Below are 17,958 nucleotides of genomic sequence, written 5' to 3' on the forward strand. Positions count from 1 at the left end.
AAAAAAAAAAAAGGCGTATAGAATTTTGAATTACGAGAAAATATTGAAGATTAATTCAAAATTGGAGTAGGAAATCTAAAATCATTTAGAATTTAATATTTACTAATTTCTTTAGTTAATGTCTAGATAAATTTTGTACACTACAAGAAAAATGTTGCTCCCACTAATTCAATTTACGTGATACCGTTTAACTAGATATGAAATTAAAATTAACTTATTTCTAAATAAGAAAATATATTATTATACTTAGACATATTAAAAAGGAAAGTATAACACATAAATGATACTAATGTCCACTCTAAATTAGAAAATATTTTATTGTTGTTACACAAATTAAAAAAGAAAGTATAACACATAAATTATACTAATTTCTAAATAAGAAAATATTTTATTGCTCTTAAACATATTAAAAAGGAAAGAATAACACATAAATTATACTAATTTCTAAATATGGAAATATATTATTTACTTATTTCTAAATAAAGAAATATAATAGTGTCCACCCAAAAATAAAATAAAAAATTGAAACAGTAATTGCAGCAGTGCCTAATATTCGTGAGAATAACGATAATAACTATCCTTACAAATTATATTCCGTCAATCACTAACACATTACAAAAATAAAAGAACTTCGTGACGGTAATCACGCTAGTACATAACTACATACTTAGCTTAAAAACATAATTACTACACTAATATTAATTAGTATAAAAATATTGTCTTTGCCCAATTTAAGAAGATCTGACAATGAAGCAGCTACAATTCTTGAGCCACTGTCCTATGAACAAGAGGGGAAAAGGTGGAAATTGAGGCCAAAAAAAAAAAAAAAAAAAAAAAAACATTTATGTTGCAAACCCACCTATAGTTTCATAGACCCCTTTTCCTCTTATACCCAAAAACCAGAAAACAAGCAAGATTTTGAGGTTTTTGCTAATTTTAGCAAGTGGGGTTGAATCTTTTTGGGTAAATTTGAAGTGGGATCAAGAATGGTGTTCATTAATGAAGATATGATTAAGCAGCTTCTGACTTTAATGGATGAAAGTTAGTTTCTTTACTATTTGTTATGTTGATGTTTCTACATTTCTTTAAAGTTTCAGTTTTTTTGAGTTTGGATCTCTAATTTTTGTTGTTGTTGTTGTTTGCAGTTGCTGAGCCACTTCAGAAGACTTTTCAGGTTTTGGTTCTAAACTCAACTTTACAAAATTTTGGTAGTTTTTGATTTCCTGGATTTGATCTGGCTAGTTTCTGTAATTCTTGATATTAGTTTGTTATTAACTGTGGATATCTCATTTGTGTGTGTTGATTAATAGTTAGTCAATGCCAAGTCAAAAAATTTCTAGATTTATCCATTTGTGTTTTAGCAAAGTCTAGTCTTGGAATGTTGACCAATTGCAACAGATTTGTTTTAGTTAGTACTTAGTTGCTTGGTGTGAGTAATGACAGGAAGGTGCAAATGCAGTTGATTTTTCTATTTTTCTTCTTTTGGTTTTGGTGGGCTAATTGTGAATTAGGAGGCAATGATTCAGATGACATTTTTGCAAATTACTCGATTTAACATAATAAGGTAAGTTGTTGCAGCTTGATTGTATTCCCCGGAGATGGATGTTCAAAGCTAGCATCTTGATGCAGAATCTGAAGTCACCTAAATGAAAATTGGTCAAAATATGCTGCCCAAAATTATCATGTATATATATTTTGAGCCAAAGATTGGCCTTTTACTCTCTTATTGAGGTCGCCCAATCTTCAGTCTGATTCTTGATTATCTACTCTCTGCGAGTGACCAGTAATTTCGTTGTTATTTATATGGCTAAAGAAAGTTGCAATTTCACATTGCAGAAGGGGTTTAATTACTATTTTACAGAAAGGTGATCGATCATGAACACTCTTAGAAAAATATAAGGTTCACTACATCTGGCTTCAAAGCTTAAATTAGTGAAGTGGCTGAACAAAATAAGATGAGCTAAGCATTTTGGCATGTGCAATAGTTAGATAGTGACGGGAAAGATAGCGATCTTTTCGTTTACCCAACGCTAATTATAGGTTAAAGGAACAAAAACGGAGATCCTTATTCGTGATGTTTCATGAACCTCACATGAATAACTATGTAATGACCTTGTGTATATTGTGTCTCGTGATCTGTGCAGAATGTACATCAGGGGTACCGAACCGAGACACTGATGAGGTTTCTCAAAGCTAGGGATGGCAGTGTCTTGAAAGCACACAAGATGGTAGGGGCATACAGTTTTCATTTTTATTTGAAGCTAAGAAGCCGTTTGGACATAGATTTGGTTGAAACTTGGAAAAAAGAGTTCTCGAAGTTGAAGTTGTTTCCGGACATGCATTTCACTTGAAAAAAATGTTTGATCTGTGAGTAGAAAACAGTTTTTTCTCTTGTTTTTCAATCTTGAATTGAAAAACCATTTTTAAAAATTAACCAAAAAATTAGTCCAATGAATAACCAAACAATGTTTTGAAATAAAAATCTGGAGAAAAGGAAAAAAAAAATTCTATGTTCCAAACTGCTCCTAATTATTGCTTCTGGATGAATATTGTGTCGAAGAAATCTTCTAATTTTAATCAGCACCTTGCAGCTTGTTGAGTGTTTAAATTGGAGGATAGACAATGAGATTGATCAGATACTTGCAGTAAGTTTTCTCTTATCATAGCATAAACATTCTCTCTATTGCAGATAATGTGATAAATTTGGTCGCTTAAAAGTCCACTACTTTTTTTTTTTTTTTTTTTAAAAAAAAAAAAATTATTTCGTTCGTTTTGCTTTTTCCATCTATTCTCTGGGATGATATAATTAGATGTATCATAATGAATTGTCAGCTTGTATTGACTATATCCAATAGCTACATTATGCAATATAATCTGCTTGATTGTGAAGATATCTACCTTTAGCTATAATTCTACCGCATTACATATACAACAGATCCACATGGGCTAAAAGTAGTCAACCTTACGTAGTGTAAGGCTCTGTTTGCTTTCTCCTTTGCATCCGATCTGCAGGATTTTCTGAAATCCAAATGGGAAAAGGAATAGATATTCATTTGAAATAGAAGCAAACCTTAAAAAGCCTAAGTTAAACAGCTGCAATATTTGAGTGAAAAATCTTTAGTTAGTCTCAAATAACAAAGAAATGAAGGCTAAATTGGTTCCATCTTTACTATGTTGCTGATATTTGTCATTTATTGTTGCAGAAGCCAATTGTACCCACTGATTTGTACAGAGGAGTGAGGGACACTCAGCTTGTGGGAATGTCTGGATATTCAAGAGATGTAATACTTTGTTATAAATGTATAAGTTATCATCGATTAGCTCTCTTTGATATAATCTCATTTTGTGCTTTCGCCTTGGTTTTAATCTGTACAGGGTCTTCCTGTCGTTGCTGTTGGTGTAGGGCTCAGCACATACGACAAAGCATCAGTAAGGGTCATATCTTTGATGTTTTGCTCTGTTAACATTTTCAGCAAAAATATAATTCAGCTGCTTAAACATTTTTCCATTTGTCTCCAACACACGACATTGAAATTGCACTGACATATTGTTTTTTCTCTACTGTAGATTCACTACTATATTCAGTCACATATCCAAATGAATGAATACCGCGACCGTGTAATATTGGTATGTCCTTGTGTTGGTTCATTCAGATACGAGATAAATAAAATGTAATTTAGACTGACTGATCTTCATGTTATAGCCTTCTGCATCAAAGAAATTCGGGCGGTATGTTGGGACCTGTATAAAGGTTCTGGACATGACTGGTCTAAAGCTATCTGCGCTAAACCAAATTAAGGTATCAGTTATTTTCTTGACATGTGATTGTATTTCAGTGAGCATTCCGACCAAAATCCTACTATATTATTTTCCTTCTCACGGCTTTACTCATCTACTTGATCATTCTTGACATGATGTTCAATTTTCTCTCTTTCTCCAAACGAAGATTAAGTTCAAGTTTCTGAGTCAAAAAGATTCTTCTGAGTGCATTTGTTCATTCACTAACTATTGCCATTTACAAAATTTGAACTTCTGAAAAAAGAAAAATTAATCATCAATTACTCAAACAACCTAAAAAAAAGCATATAATAGAGCGCCAAGAAAGTTTTTTTGGTGGGTGCTGGAGAAAGAAAGGAACCTGCATCAGATATGTAGATGTCGGAAAGGATATAAACGAGGAAATGGTCACAAGTAAGAGAACAATAGGAGTTATAGAGGACTCTCCCTTAACTGCGAGTTTACAACCAGGACCTACCTTGAACCCATACTTGTTAATCATTGGATGAGATAATCAACAGTATGAAGGTTCAGGTTTTAGAGTGCACGGTATTTTGTAGATTATATTGTGTTGATTGACGAAACTAGCTAGATATTCAACCCAAAGCTGAAAATACAGAAAAGCATTCTAGAGAATAAGGTTTTTAGGATTAGTAATAATAAGTAATGCAAGACAAAATATGTGGCGGTAGCACTTCCACCAACATAGGCACCAGATAACTACCCACCAAAGGCTTAGACAGGAAGATATAACCATTAGTTGGCTATAAAAAACAAATCATTTATAACTGGAATCGAACGAATAAAGAGGATCATATAGACGACCCTGACTACTTCGGGATTGAGACATTTGATTGATATTGATTATTGAAATGATTTATTCATTATAAAATGGAGTAATACCTTCTTTCACTTGAGCACACGATAATCTTTTTAAAACATGACATCTTGTTTATTCCTCTTGTAGCTCTTAACTGCTATATCTACCATTGACGACCTAAATTATCCTGAGAAGACAGAGACCTATTACATCGTTAATGCTCCATACATATTCTCAGCATGCTGGAAGGTTTGTGTATAACTTATACATAATCACATACTAGCCTTCCTGAATCAAATAACCTAAAGCCTAAGTCTATACAAACTTGCAGGTTGTTAGACCTCTTTTACAAGAAAGAACTAAAAAGAAAGTCCAAGTTCTCTCAGGCTCGGGAAAAGATGAACTATTGAAGGTAAGATTTCTCCTCCTTTTTTTGTGTGTGAATTGCTTTTTTTTTAAAGAGATGAACTATTTAAGGTAATATGTTTTTTGAGTCATTTGCTTTTTACTTTGATTCAAAGAAAGTGAGCACATTAATAATGTTCGGTCACAGCCTCCATTTCTTATTAAGGATTAAGAGACTTGACGTCACATCTAACTAGAATTGTCTCTCACTTAGAGCATTGAAAAACTCTATTTCTCAACTTGCAGATCATGGATTATGCATCACTACCACATTTTTGTAAAAGAGAAGGCTCGGGTTCATCTAAGCACTCTAGAAATGGCACAAATGATAACTGTTTCTCCTTGGATCATCCTTTTCATCAGCAACTCTACGAGTATACTAAGCAGCAAGCTCTAGCATCAGAGGCTGTTGCTCCAAGCAAAGAAGGATCGGTCCATGTGACCTTACCTGAGCCAGATCCGGATGATGCCAAGATTGCTGAAACAATAGAATCTGAATTGCAGAGGATTGGTGAGAAAAATGGAATTTGTCAAACATTTCATGAAATAAAGATCAATGGCGATTGAAGCAGAATCGCTGGTTCAATGTAGTCTTGATTACTGCTTATTCTGAAATCCGGCTTTTGCATGAGAGGATTTAAGTAAGCGTTGTACTACTAATATGGCTTGCATCATCTCGATGCAGGATTTAGATAGAAGCTAAGTTGTAACATGGCATTACACTACCTTGGAGTGGACTATCATATGGGTGGTCGAAAATGTTTTAAGGAATCCCACGAGGAATTTTACGCGCTTTTCGCTGATTTGATCTGCTTTTTGCTGCTGCTTTCATGATTGCTGAATCTTCTCAAGATAGAATAAACTTTCTAGTTGAAACACTGTAAAGGAAAGGGGGAAAGGGTGAAGTTATGATAAATAAAAAAGGACAAAGGAGCCTTTCATGTCTTTTTCTGTGTGTTTTTGTTCATCTCATGTGCTTTTCTTGTTCAAGCAGAAATATTAAGAACCTTGGTAAAAAAATACTTCCTCCATCCAATTCATGTATAATATACTTTGACTCGCAGTGGGATTCAAGAATAAATCAAGACACCTAAAATTTGTTTTCTTAAATATGTCAATACATTTGTGTAACTATAAAATTGTTAAAACTTGGGGTCTTAAGCATGTACATTTGTATGGTTATAAAAGGTTGAATAAAATGAAAATTTTAAATTATATCCATAAAATATGTCATTCTTTTGCAGAGACTAATAAGGAATAATACACATTTTTTTCATCAATAATGACGGCCAGCACCATTCATAGACCTATCAAACAAATTTAGACATAAGGGTCCACGAAGAGTATGAATACAAAAGACTCCTAAATTTACAGCATCAATAGTCTTTCATTACACTATTCCCAAGTCAATCAAATTTTAGACTTCCTTGCAATGACTTACGCATGCAATAACCTCAATTTACATAAGAAATCACAGAGATGTTTTTAACCAACAATGAAATTTGCAGGACAAACATGAATTTCTTTATGAATATTACTTCAGCTGCCTGTAGCAGTTGTAGGCGTAGGCAACTGATACGGCAGCACCAATAACGGCAAGAACAGCATATGTATCTTCACGTTCCCAGCTCTCGTACCATGTAGGCATCGAGCACACCTTGCGAGAGCGAGCCCCTTTTCCACTATTACTTCGAGAAATTTGTTTCCTGAAACTCTTCTTCTTTTCAGATGTAAACTCGGTGTTCTCTTGGTGGAGAATGAAATTGTCTGCATCGACAGGTAGTTGAGTGTTCTGACAACATGAGCTATTTCCATTTGCCCGGCAACAGCCTGTACCCTCTAACTGGGATCCACATGTGCTCGTACCTACATCATTTGAGCTTTTGGTGCCTCTTTCTATATCTGTTCCACCATTAACGCTGAGCCTATGTTCTTGGGATGCTTTCTGTTCGTCTTCAGATAGTCCCATCTGGCCCCTGAAACAAGATTTTAGTATTCTAGATTAGCAAAGAGATGTTTTACACCGATGCATGAAACTGCGCCTGACAGAGTAGCCTAACAGATCAATCTTGAAAAGCCCACTCTTCACCTCTACAAAATTAGGATTGTTTTTATAGAACATTTCCTCATTAGTACTACTTTACATCACATTAATGAGTACATTCGAATCAACATTCTTGTGCTCTTAAACCCTCAGAACTTTATGAAGCACTGAGTTTCAATTGAATGCAAAAATTTCTCCACAACAAGTTAAATTCATTTAGAAGTAGTCACGAGATTACAATAGCAACAGGGGAAAGAAAATTTACCTCCACAACCAATCAACAATTTCTCCTTTAGCAACATGCTGTTCAAGCAACTGAGGTACATCATCAGGTGTAACATAGCCATACCTAGCGCAAAATAAAATCAAATATATAATTAACTACCCAGCTCAATTTCATCAACTGTCTACAACTGAGAGAACAAGGCCCAAAAGAAAATAAGCATAAGCATTTTTCCTAACCAGTGTCCGGAGACTTTCTTGTTATTGTTTGGTCCGAATATGATCACATTTCCAGCAAACTTGTGTCCACCGATGTGTGAGCATGGACTAACAGATACTTTTCCTTGAAGACCATTTGACTCTATCTCCTCCCTAAGTCTACTAACAATAGCTGGTCCACAAACACCACATCGACGATCTCTTGAACCATGACAACACACAAATATGTACCATCCAGTCAGAGCTTCAGGATTTCCAGGTAACCACTCACCGTCCTTCACTAGCACCTCCTCAACAAATGTGTCAACATCAAAATGAGTCAATCTCCTGCAACATTGGTGGATTTAATGTCATTTAATAGATATGCAATCAACAACAGCAGATGCACTAGAAGAGTATATCGTATTCTAAACCTGTATCTGATCATGTCCGGAAAGATCAACACATCCCCATTTGATGTCTCAGTTCCATCATGCCCTTCACATATTGTTAACCGAGTCTTCAAGAAAGAAAAGTTACAAGGTAAATCAATATACATATTACTGCAATCATGAATGAAATCATAACCAAATCAACAATTTGCTTAAGAAAGGAAATCTGTGAAAGCTGGCAGACCAGAGGCAAAACTGTGGAATATAATACTTTTATCACAAAAGACTAACTATATAATAGCAAGGTGGAATCTAAATTCACATAAAGCATCTGGGCAACACGAATTTAACATCATGGCTACTTCAAGTCTTAAAATAAGAGCAGTATTCAAAACTCAACTTTCAAGAACCAAGCCTAGAGATCATATAGATGTGCCAAGAAGGATGCCAGAACTCAATTTTCTAGAGCTATGTAACAGATCAATCATATAGATGCCTCCAGAAGGATGCCAGTTTAGGAAGTCAGCATGCTGGTAAAGATGTTGCAACAGACTAGAAATTATGAGAACAAAAGCAATAATCCGGATTGTTACTTTCAGTGTTCTAAATTGCTAGACGACTGATCTGCAATTCGCCTTAACAGAATATATAAAATGGATTCAACTAACCAAATAAGGAATATTTTACAATCAGCTCTCTTTACAGTGGTAAATGCACTTCCTTAAGAAAGTTTGAACAGATAATGTAGGAACTAACTCTGCATTTTACTTTTCGTTCTATCGCTATATGCAGGAAAAAATTAGTCCACACATCCCAAAAAAGTAACAATCAAAATCACGCATGCCCAACTTTTAAAAGAAAGCATCTGCTTAAACTTGAGAAAGATTGAACTCGTAAGCTTAAGGAAGTAGTTCCTCCCTCCCTATTTATTGGTGTACCGGAATTGAGAGGGTCAACACTCTAAGATAGCCAAAAGTTTCAGGGATGAGATGGGATGTAGATTAAAGGTTTTCCAAAAATATTTGAACATTTACAAACTACTACATGGTAAGAAACTACCAAGTTGGAATATTGTTCATTTCAGAATGCTCAAAGACTTAATCAAACCAGTATCACCTTATTCGCGACTCCAATCAGGCCCATTTCATACAAGTTCTAAACAAATCGTCCTTTCAAAAATTAGGGTACTCTAAACTTAGAGGTTAAAAGACTTAATCTTTTATTGGTCAAACTCTAATAGTTGTAGTATAGTATTTGAATTTCCAGAAGCAAAAGATGTCAAAAGTCATTGAGATGCAAATTTTTGCCAGTAACTCATAACAACAAGTTAGCAATAACAAGTCTAGTTAGTCTCTACAACTAGATTTTTCTTACACCTGTAAATTGCCCCGTTAACTTTGCGGAATTTGTTAGCTCCCTGTCCATAATTTAGAAAATATGTAGTCCTGGAGCTAACATTACTTTTGCTTTTGTAATATTTCGCATCTGCTTGATGCCTATTAATGTACTCCCTCCGTACCAATTTGAGTGTCTTACTTTCTTTTTTGGTCTGTCCCAAAATGAGAGTTTCTTTCAATATTTAATAAGTTTTCTACTCCCTCCGTCCCAATTAATATGCCACTATTTTCATTTTAGTCAGTCCCAAAAAAGAATGACACATTTCTATATTTAGCAACAATTTAACTCTACCGATTTTACACTTACTGAAATAATTTCTAGCGACAAAAACTTCTTTGGCTTGTTTTAGACTACAAGATTCAAAAGTCTTTCTTTCTTTCTTAAACTTCATGCGCAGTCAAACACCCTAACATAAATTGGGACGGATGGAGTAATTACAACATTCCACATGGCAACTTTAAGACCACAAGATTTAAAGGACTACACACATCTTTAATTTAAGGCTATAACATTCAACAACAGTCTCCCTTTGTTTCTTAAACTCCATGTCCAATAATACTAAAGAAACTTAAATTGGGATGGCTTCTTACTTCATAAAAAAAATATTAAGTTAGCAAATAACAACAATGGGCACTCTAGAAGATAATAACAACAATGTTAGCAAAGACAATAAAAGGCAAAAATAAACCTGTTTCTTAACATCATTCTATCGAGCAGCAAGAGCAACAGCGAGATAGTCAGTAGTCATTATTAATATGAATTTTATGCCTTATCTTTAAGGCCTCTTATTACAATTTGGCTTTAGGCCACTAATTTTATTGAGTCACAACAGTTCATACAATGCAGAAAAGCTAATAACAAGGGGCAAAAATAAACCTGTTTCTTAACATCATTCTTTTGAGCAGCGAGATAGTCATTATTAATATGAATTTTGTGCCTTATCTTTACGAAATCCTATTATAATTTGACTTTAGGCCACTAATTTTATCAAGCCACGGCAGTTTATACAATGCAGAAAAGCTAATAACAAGGGGCAAAAATAAACCTGTTTCTTAACATCATTCTTTCGAGCAGCAAGAGCAACAACAAGACAGTCAGTAGTCATTATTAATATGAATTTTATGCCTTATGTTTACGAAATCTTATTATAATTTGACTTTAGGCCACTAATTTTATCGAGCCACTAACAGTTTATACAATGCAGAAAAGCTAATAACAAGGGACAAAAATAAACCTGTTTCTTAACATCTCATTGGTAATATGAATTTTGTGCCTTATCTTTAAGGCCTCTTATTATAATTCGGCTTTAGACCACTAATTTTATCGAGCCACGACAGTTTATACAATGCAGAAAGGCTAATAACAAGGGGCAAAAAAAAAGACCTGTTTCTTAACATCATTTTTTCGAGCAGCAAGAGCAGCAGCAAGAAGCCTAGGCAATCGATCAAACTCAGTAGCCTCAATACGAGGTGGCCAAACTTGAGGATTCTTATAGCAAAGGAACACGTGTCGTTCATACAAATCAACAGTTCCAACAAGCGGAACTTGCCTAAAATCAGGCCGAGAAAAACCGAACTCAGCATCAACAGCTCCGCCGCCATCGCCAGAGAGAAAACCCTCGTTTTGGAAGCTTCCAGAAGCACTACCGATCTGAGAAGAATCTAGAAGGAAACTATCACCATCAGATACAGTTATAGGTGATGAAGTTGTATTAGGGTTTATGAAATCGTTGTCCCTGTTGCTGTTGTTGATGTTCGCCATTAATGGAGTTGTTTGTTTGAAGTTTGACTACTGTCTTTTCAGTGTAAATGGAAATGTATATATAGTGAAGTGAAATGGAACTCTTATTTAATTCACTCTCTTCTGTTATTATTACAACCTGTACTTTTTGTTTTTTTAGCTTTTGATTTAATGTAAATATCTGAGTGTCGTAAAAATTTTATCGTAAATTTGTTGAATGATTGCATGTTTTTAATCGTTATAACACGTATATCATGAGATTCAGATGTTATATCACGTGTATCGTGAGATTTGGTCGTTATGTATCACGTGTATCGTGAGATTTAGACGGTATATCACGCGTATTGTGAGATTTAGACGTTATATCACGCGTATTGTGTGATTTAGACGTTATATATCACGGGTATTGTGAGATTGAGTCGCCATATATCACGTGTAATGATTGCACGTTGTTAGTCGTTATATCACGTGTATTGTGAGATTTAGTCGTTATATCACGTGTATTTATGAGATTTAGTCGTTATATATCACATGTGTCGTGAAATTGAGTCATTATATATCATGTGTAGCATGGGATAAATACATGAGCGCACAGCCTAGCCAATTATGGAAGTATCTGGTGCTCACATGAATTTGTTGAATGATTACACGTTTCTAGTTTATACAGTAGCACATAACCTAGTTAGCTATAGAAGTATTTGGGGGTCACATTTTGTTGAATGACTGCACGCTTATCGTGAGATCAATACGGTAGCGTGTAACCTAGCTAACTATGGAATTACCTGGAGCTCACATGAATTGTTGAGTGCACGTTTTTAATCTCTATATACCACATTTATCGTGACATTAAGACGTTAACGCACAATCTAGTGAGCTATGGAAGTACCCCAGACTCACATGATTTGGTTGAATGACTGCACATTTCTAGTAGGTATACCACATTTATCGTGAGATCTCAATACGATAGCACACAACCTAGCCAGCTATGGAAGTACTTGGGGCTCACATAAAATTGTTGAATGATTGCACGTTTTTAGTTGCTATACCACGTTTATCGTGAAATTTAATCGTTATATCACATGTATCATGGATTTGATCGTTATATATCATGTGTATTGTGAGATTTGGTCATTAGTATCGTGAGCTTTGATCGTTATATATCACGTGTATCGTGAGATTTGGTCGTTATATATCATGTGTATCGTGAGATTTGGTCGTTATATATCACGTGTATCGTGAGATTTAGCCGTTATATCATGTGTATCGTGAGATTTAGTCGTTATATATCACGTGCATTGTGAGATACATACAGTAGCACACAGCCTAGCCAACTATGAAAGTACCTAGGACTCATATAAATTTGCTGAATGACTGCACATTTTTAGTTGATATACCACGTTTATCGTGAGTCCAACACGGTAAAGCACAACCAAACCAATTATGGAAATACCTAATACTCACATAAATTAGCTGACACAAAAGATACTTTTTGGAATGAACAACTTGTATTTGTACATTTTAAAAGACTCCTTAAGACTACATTTGCTAGATCAGTTGTCGTGTAATAACTCTTAATTTCATACTTTGATATCAATGCTTTTCTTCAACAGAAAAAAAATGAATTATATTTCTAAAAAGTAAGTTTTCATAAAAAAATCTAGTAAAATTACAACAATGATATGTTATACCGCTGATAAAGTAAGTAGTTTTTGAAATTAAATATATTATATAAACAATATAAGGTAACAAATCATGAATGCAAATTATATGCACAACTTAGTGTAAGAAGTTTTACTCCATTTTGTTAATGAAAGCTTGAATAGTTGTGTCTCCGCTTGGATTGTTCACCATGGCTTGAACAACTGTCCTCACTAGAATTTAAACCTAAAACTTCATAATTCTCAACTCACTTCATCAACCCACTACTAAGTCATATGTTTGTTCACCAAGACTTGAATAGTTGTCTTCGTTAGAATATGCACCGAAACCTCACAATTCTTAATCGCTAGGTCACACTATTGGGTGCAATCTATGTCATTATTTTTATAACAAGTTTTTCAAGACGTGCAACGCACGTGTGTTCCGAGTCATGTAGTACACATTTTGAAAAATAATAGAGTAATGACTTCCCGGGATTGTGAAATGGACTCTTATTTAATTCTCTCCTCTGTTATTACCACATGTACTTTTGCTTTTGTTGCTTTTCACATTTGGTTGTAGTTCTGATTTAGCGTAAGTATCGAATCACCATATCACGTTTATTGTGAGAGTGGATGTGACCTTTGATTTAGTGTAAAATCGAGTCGCCATATCACGTTTATTGTGAGAGTGGATGAAGTACTATTAGGGTGTATAAAATCGTCCCTATTGTTGTTGCTCGCCATTAATGGTGTTGTTTTTGAATTTTGACTAGAAGTCTTTTCAGTATAAATGGAGATGTATATAGAGTATAGTGAAGTGAAATGGAACTCTTAATTAATTCACTCTCTTTTGTCATTACAACCTGTACTTTTTCTTTTCTTTTCTTTATCTAGCTTTTGATTTAGTGCAATTATCTGAGTGTCGTAAATTTTTATCGTAAATTTGTTGAATGATTGCACGTTTTAAATCGTTATAACACGTATATCATGAGATTCAGACGTTATATCATGTGTATCCTGAGATTTGGTCGTTATGTATCACGTGTATTGTGAGATTTGGTCGTTATGTATCACGTGAATTGTGAGATTTAGATGTTATATCACGTATTGTGAGATTTAGACGTTATATCACACGTATTGTGAGATTTAGATGTTATATATCACGTGTATTTTGAGATTGAGTCGCCATATATCACATGTAATGATTGCACGTTGTTAGTCATTATATCACGTGTATTGTGAGATTTAATCGTTATATCACATGTATTTATGAGATTTAGTGATTATACATCACATGTATTGTGAGATTAAGTCATTATATATCACGTGTAGCATGGGATAAATACATTAGCACACAGCCTAGCCAACTATAGAAGTATCTGGTGCTCATATGAATTTGTTGAATGACTGCATGTTTCTAGTTTATACAGTAGTGCATAACCTAGTCAGCTATAGAAGTATTTGGGGCTCACATGAATCTGTTGAATAATTGCATGTTTCTAGTTTATACAGTAGCGCACAACCTAGTCAGCTATAGAAGTATTTGGGGCTCACATGAATTTGTTGAATGACTGCACGCTTATCGTGAGATCAATACGGTAGCACGTAACCTAGCTAACTATGGAATTACCTGGAGCTCACATGGATTGTTGAGTGCACGTTATTATTCTCTATGTACCACGTTTATTGTGACATTAAGACGTTAACGCACAATCTAGCGAGCTATTGAAGTACCCCGGACTCACATGAATTTGTTGAATGACTACACATTTCTAGTAGCTATACCACATTTATCGTGAGATCTCAATACGATAGCGCACAACCTAGGCAGCTATGGAAGTACTTGGGGCTCACATGAAATTATTGAATGATTGCACGTTTTTAGTTGCTATACCACATTTATCATGAAATTTAATTTATCACATGTATCGGGGATTTGATCATTATATATCACGTGTATTATGAGATTTGGTCGTTATATATCACGTGTATCGTGAGATTTGGTCGTTATATATCAGGTGTATCATGAGATTTGGTCGTTATATATCACGTGTATCGTGAGATTTAGCCGTTATTTCATATGTATCGTGAGATTTAGTCGTTATATATCACGTGTATCGTGGGATAAATACAGTTGCACATAGCCTAGCCAACTATGAAAGTACCTAGGGCTCATATGAATTTCTTTGAATGACTGCACGTTTTTAGTTGATATACCATGTTTATAGTGAGACCAACACGGTAAAGCACAACCAAACCAATTATGGAAATACCTAATACTCACATAAATTAGCTGATACAGAAGATACTTTTTGGAATGAACAACTTATATTTGTACATTTTAAAAGACTCCTTAAGACTACATTTGCTAGATCAGTTGTCATCTGTAATAACTCTTAATTTCATACTTTGATATCAATGCTTTTCTTCAACAGAAAAAAAATGAATTATATTTCGAAAAAGTAATTTTTCATAAAAAATCTAGTACACTTACTAACAATGATATGTTATACCGCCAATAAAGTAATTAGTTTTTGAATTTAAATATATTACATAAACAATATAAGGTAACAGATCATAAATGCAAGTTATATGCACAGCTTACTGTACGAAGTTTTATTTTGTTAATGAAAGCTTGAATAGTTGTGTCTCTACTTGGATTGTCCACCATGGCTTGAACAATTGTCCTCTAGAATTTAAACCTAAAACTTCATAATTATCAACTCACTTCATCAACCCACTACTAAGTCATATGTTTGTTCACCAAGACTTGAATAGTTGTCTTCGTTAGAATATGTACCTGAAACCTCACAATTCTTAACTGCTAGGTCACACTATTGGGTGCAATCTATGTCATTATTTTTATAACAAGTTTTTCGGCACGTGCAACGCACGTGCGTTCCGAGTCATGTAGTACACATTTTGAAAAATAATAGAGTAATGACTTCCCGGGATTGTGAAATGGACTCTTATTTAATTCTCTCCTTTGTTATTACCACCTGTACTTTTGTTTTGTATTGCTTTTCACATTTGGTTGTAGCTTTGATTTAGCGTAAATATTGAATCACCATATCACGTTTATTGTGAGAGTGGATGTGACCTTTGATTTAGTGTAAAATTGAGTCGCCATAGCACGTTTATTGTAAGAGTGAATGTAGCATTTGATTTAGTGTAAATATCGAGCCGCCATATTACGTTTATTATGAGAATGAATGTAGCCTTTGATTTAGTGTAAATATCGAGCCACCATATCACGTTTATCTAGCTAGCTATGGAAGTATCTGAGGCGCTCATGAATTTGTTGAATGACTGCATGTTTTTAGTTGTTATACCACGTTTATTATGAGATCAATACAATAACGCACATCACCAGCTATGGAAGTACCCGGGACTCACATGAATTTGTTGAATGATGCACGATTTTAGTTTCTATACCATATTTCGTGAGATCAATACGGTAACGTACAACCTAGAAAGTTGTGGAAATACATAGGGCTTAGACGAATTTGTTGAATGCCTACACGTTTCCAATCACTAAAACAAATTTATCCTGAGATCAATATGGTAATGCATAGCCTAGCCAGCTATGGAAGTGCCTGGGTCTCACATGAATTTGTTGACTGATTGCACGTTTGAAGTTGTTATTCCCACGTTCATCGTGAGATTAATACGGTAGCACATACACTACAAAAAAATGGGTAATTTGCGGAGGTTGAAAGAGGCAACCTTCGCGAATTGCAACTTTCAACCTCCACAAAGTACCCATCTTTTTTGTAGTGATAGCCTAGCCAACTACGGTATACCTGGGAATCATATGACTTTATTGAATGACGACACATTTTTAGTTGTTGTATCACGTTTATTGTGAGATCAATACGGTAATGAACAACTTTCTGCGATAGAAGTACATGAGGCTCACATGAATTTGTTGAATGACTGTACGTTTCTAGTCTCTATACCACATTTATCGTGAGATCAATACTGTCTAGCCAATTATGGAAGTATCTGGAGCTCACATAAATTAGCTGACAAAGATGATACTTTTTGGAATGAACCACCTGTATTTGTGCACTTTAAAAGATTCCTTAATATTGCATTACTAAATCAATTCTCGTCTGTAATAACTCTTAATTTCATACTTTGATTTCAATGCTTTTCTTTAACAAAGAAAATGAATTATGTTTCTAAAAGGTAATTTTTCACAAAAAAAAATCTAGTAAAATTATGAAAAGTGAAAAAATGATATGTTATAATGCTGATAAGGTAATTTTTTGAATTAAATTATATAGAATATCAATAATATAAGGTAACAGATCATGAATTCAAGTTATACGCACAATTTAGTGTAAGAAATTTTATGTTGTTATTGAACAATTGTCCTTATTAGTAAACATATAATTTCATAGATCTCAACCCACTTCATTAATTATTAAGTCATACGTTTGTTCGCCAAGACTTGAGCAGTTGTCTCTGTTAGAATATGTACTTGAAACCTCACAATTCCCAACTACTTTATTAAGTACTAGATCACACTATTGGGTGTCAATTTATGTCATTATTTTTTAAACTAATTTTTTTGACACGTGTGCTCTGACTCATGTAGTATACATTTTGAAATATAAATAAGTATATTAAAAATAAAAGTTTTGAATAAATAATTATGCATATGAGACTAAAATATAAGTTTACGTGAATGATCGCTATGAATATCACCGTGTATGTGTGACGTTGCTTGGTAACTTCTGATTATTAGAGATAGGTTATTGACTCATTTTGCACAAAATTAGGATTTTATCAACTTTGAAGTGTACAATCTTGCTAATTAACATGAGTTAAGAAAAAATTGTTAGAATCTACATTCTTTCTTTTTTACGTTAAAAGTATCACTGCATTCTCAAAATTTTATCATTTAAACATAATTTCATTGGCTTCTTAATATCTAGGAAATTTTATAACTAAGTCACAATCTTGAACATTAATGGACATTGCGGTTAATTAACTTGGAGCTTCATCTGCTCATAGTCAATACTTCATATTAATGTTGATCAATTACACAGTTACTCTCACTATTCTTTATATTCTTTTTCTAATGTCCTGTACTTTCTTTTTTCTTTAGTATTTGGGCCCACATGAATTTCGTGAATGACTGCATGTCTCTAGTCACTATATCACGTCTATCGTGAGATTAATATGGTAGTGTATAGCCTAGCCGGTTATGAAAGTACCTGGAGCTCACATGAATTTATTGAATGACTGCACGTTTTCTAGTAGCTATACCACGTTTATCGTGGGATCAATACGATAACGCACAACCTAATCAAC

At 34.1% G+C, this 17,958-nt stretch overlaps 2 protein-coding genes across 2 annotated transcripts; one reads left to right on the plus strand and one right to left on the minus strand.

The window, feature by feature from the left end:
* The first annotated feature begins 955 nt into the window (after positions 1-955).
* LOC132037573 (SEC14 cytosolic factor) lies at positions 956-5,948 on the plus strand. The gene is made up of 11 exons (XM_059428104.1): positions 956-1,041; positions 1,146-1,174; positions 2,145-2,228; positions 2,592-2,645; positions 3,204-3,281; positions 3,376-3,429; positions 3,568-3,627; positions 3,704-3,799; positions 4,745-4,846; positions 4,929-5,009; positions 5,249-5,948. The coding sequence occupies exons 1-11, from the start codon at positions 987-989 to the stop codon at positions 5,567-5,569; spliced, it is 1,014 nt and encodes a 337-aa protein (XP_059284087.1). The 5' UTR covers positions 956-986; the 3' UTR covers positions 5,570-5,948.
* A 356-nt stretch (positions 5,949-6,304) lies between these two features.
* LOC132037572 (uncharacterized) lies at positions 6,305-11,063 on the minus strand. Its single transcript, XM_059428102.1, has 5 exons — positions 10,640-11,063; positions 7,901-7,986; positions 7,509-7,814; positions 7,312-7,395; positions 6,305-6,978 (listed from the first exon to the last, which is right to left on the minus strand). The coding sequence occupies exons 1-5, from the start codon at positions 11,015-11,017 to the stop codon at positions 6,537-6,539; spliced, it is 1,296 nt and encodes a 431-aa protein (XP_059284085.1). The 5' UTR covers positions 11,018-11,063; the 3' UTR covers positions 6,305-6,536.
* Between the last annotated feature and the right edge of the window lie 6,895 nt (positions 11,064-17,958).

The sequence above is a fragment of the Lycium ferocissimum genome, chromosome 11 (genome assembly GCF_029784015.1).
Source record: "Lycium ferocissimum isolate CSIRO_LF1 chromosome 11, AGI_CSIRO_Lferr_CH_V1, whole genome shotgun sequence".
In the NCBI taxonomy this organism is placed as follows: Eukaryota; Viridiplantae; Streptophyta; class Magnoliopsida; order Solanales; family Solanaceae; genus Lycium; species Lycium ferocissimum.

What these genes read in the sequence shown, in the direction of transcription:
- LOC132037573 (XM_059428104.1), top strand. Translation starts at nt 987, where the DNA reads ATGGTGTTCATTAATGAAGATATGATTAAGCAGCTTCTGACTTTAATG. An exon ending in TCTGACTTTAATGGATGAAA is followed by an intron (nt 1,042 to 1,145) that starts GTTAGTTTCTTT and finishes TGTTGTTTGCAG; the next exon opens with TTGCTGAGCCACTTCAGAAG. An exon ending in GCACATACGACAAAGCATCA is followed by an intron (nt 3,430 to 3,567) that starts GTAAGGGTCATA and finishes TCTCTACTGTAG; the next exon opens with ATTCACTACTATATTCAGTC.
- LOC132037572 (XM_059428102.1), bottom strand. Translation starts at nt 11,017, where the DNA reads ATGGCGAACATCAACAACAGCAACAGGGACAACGATTTCATAAACCCT. An exon ending in AAGAAAGTCTCCGGACACTG is followed by an intron (nt 7,396 to 7,508) that starts GTTAGGAAAAAT and finishes ATTTTGCGCTAG; the next exon opens with GTATGGCTATGTTACACCTG. An exon ending in ATTGTTGATTGGTTGTGGAG is followed by an intron (nt 6,979 to 7,311) that starts GTAAATTTTCTT and finishes ATCTTGTTTCAG; the next exon opens with GGGCCAGATGGGACTATCTG.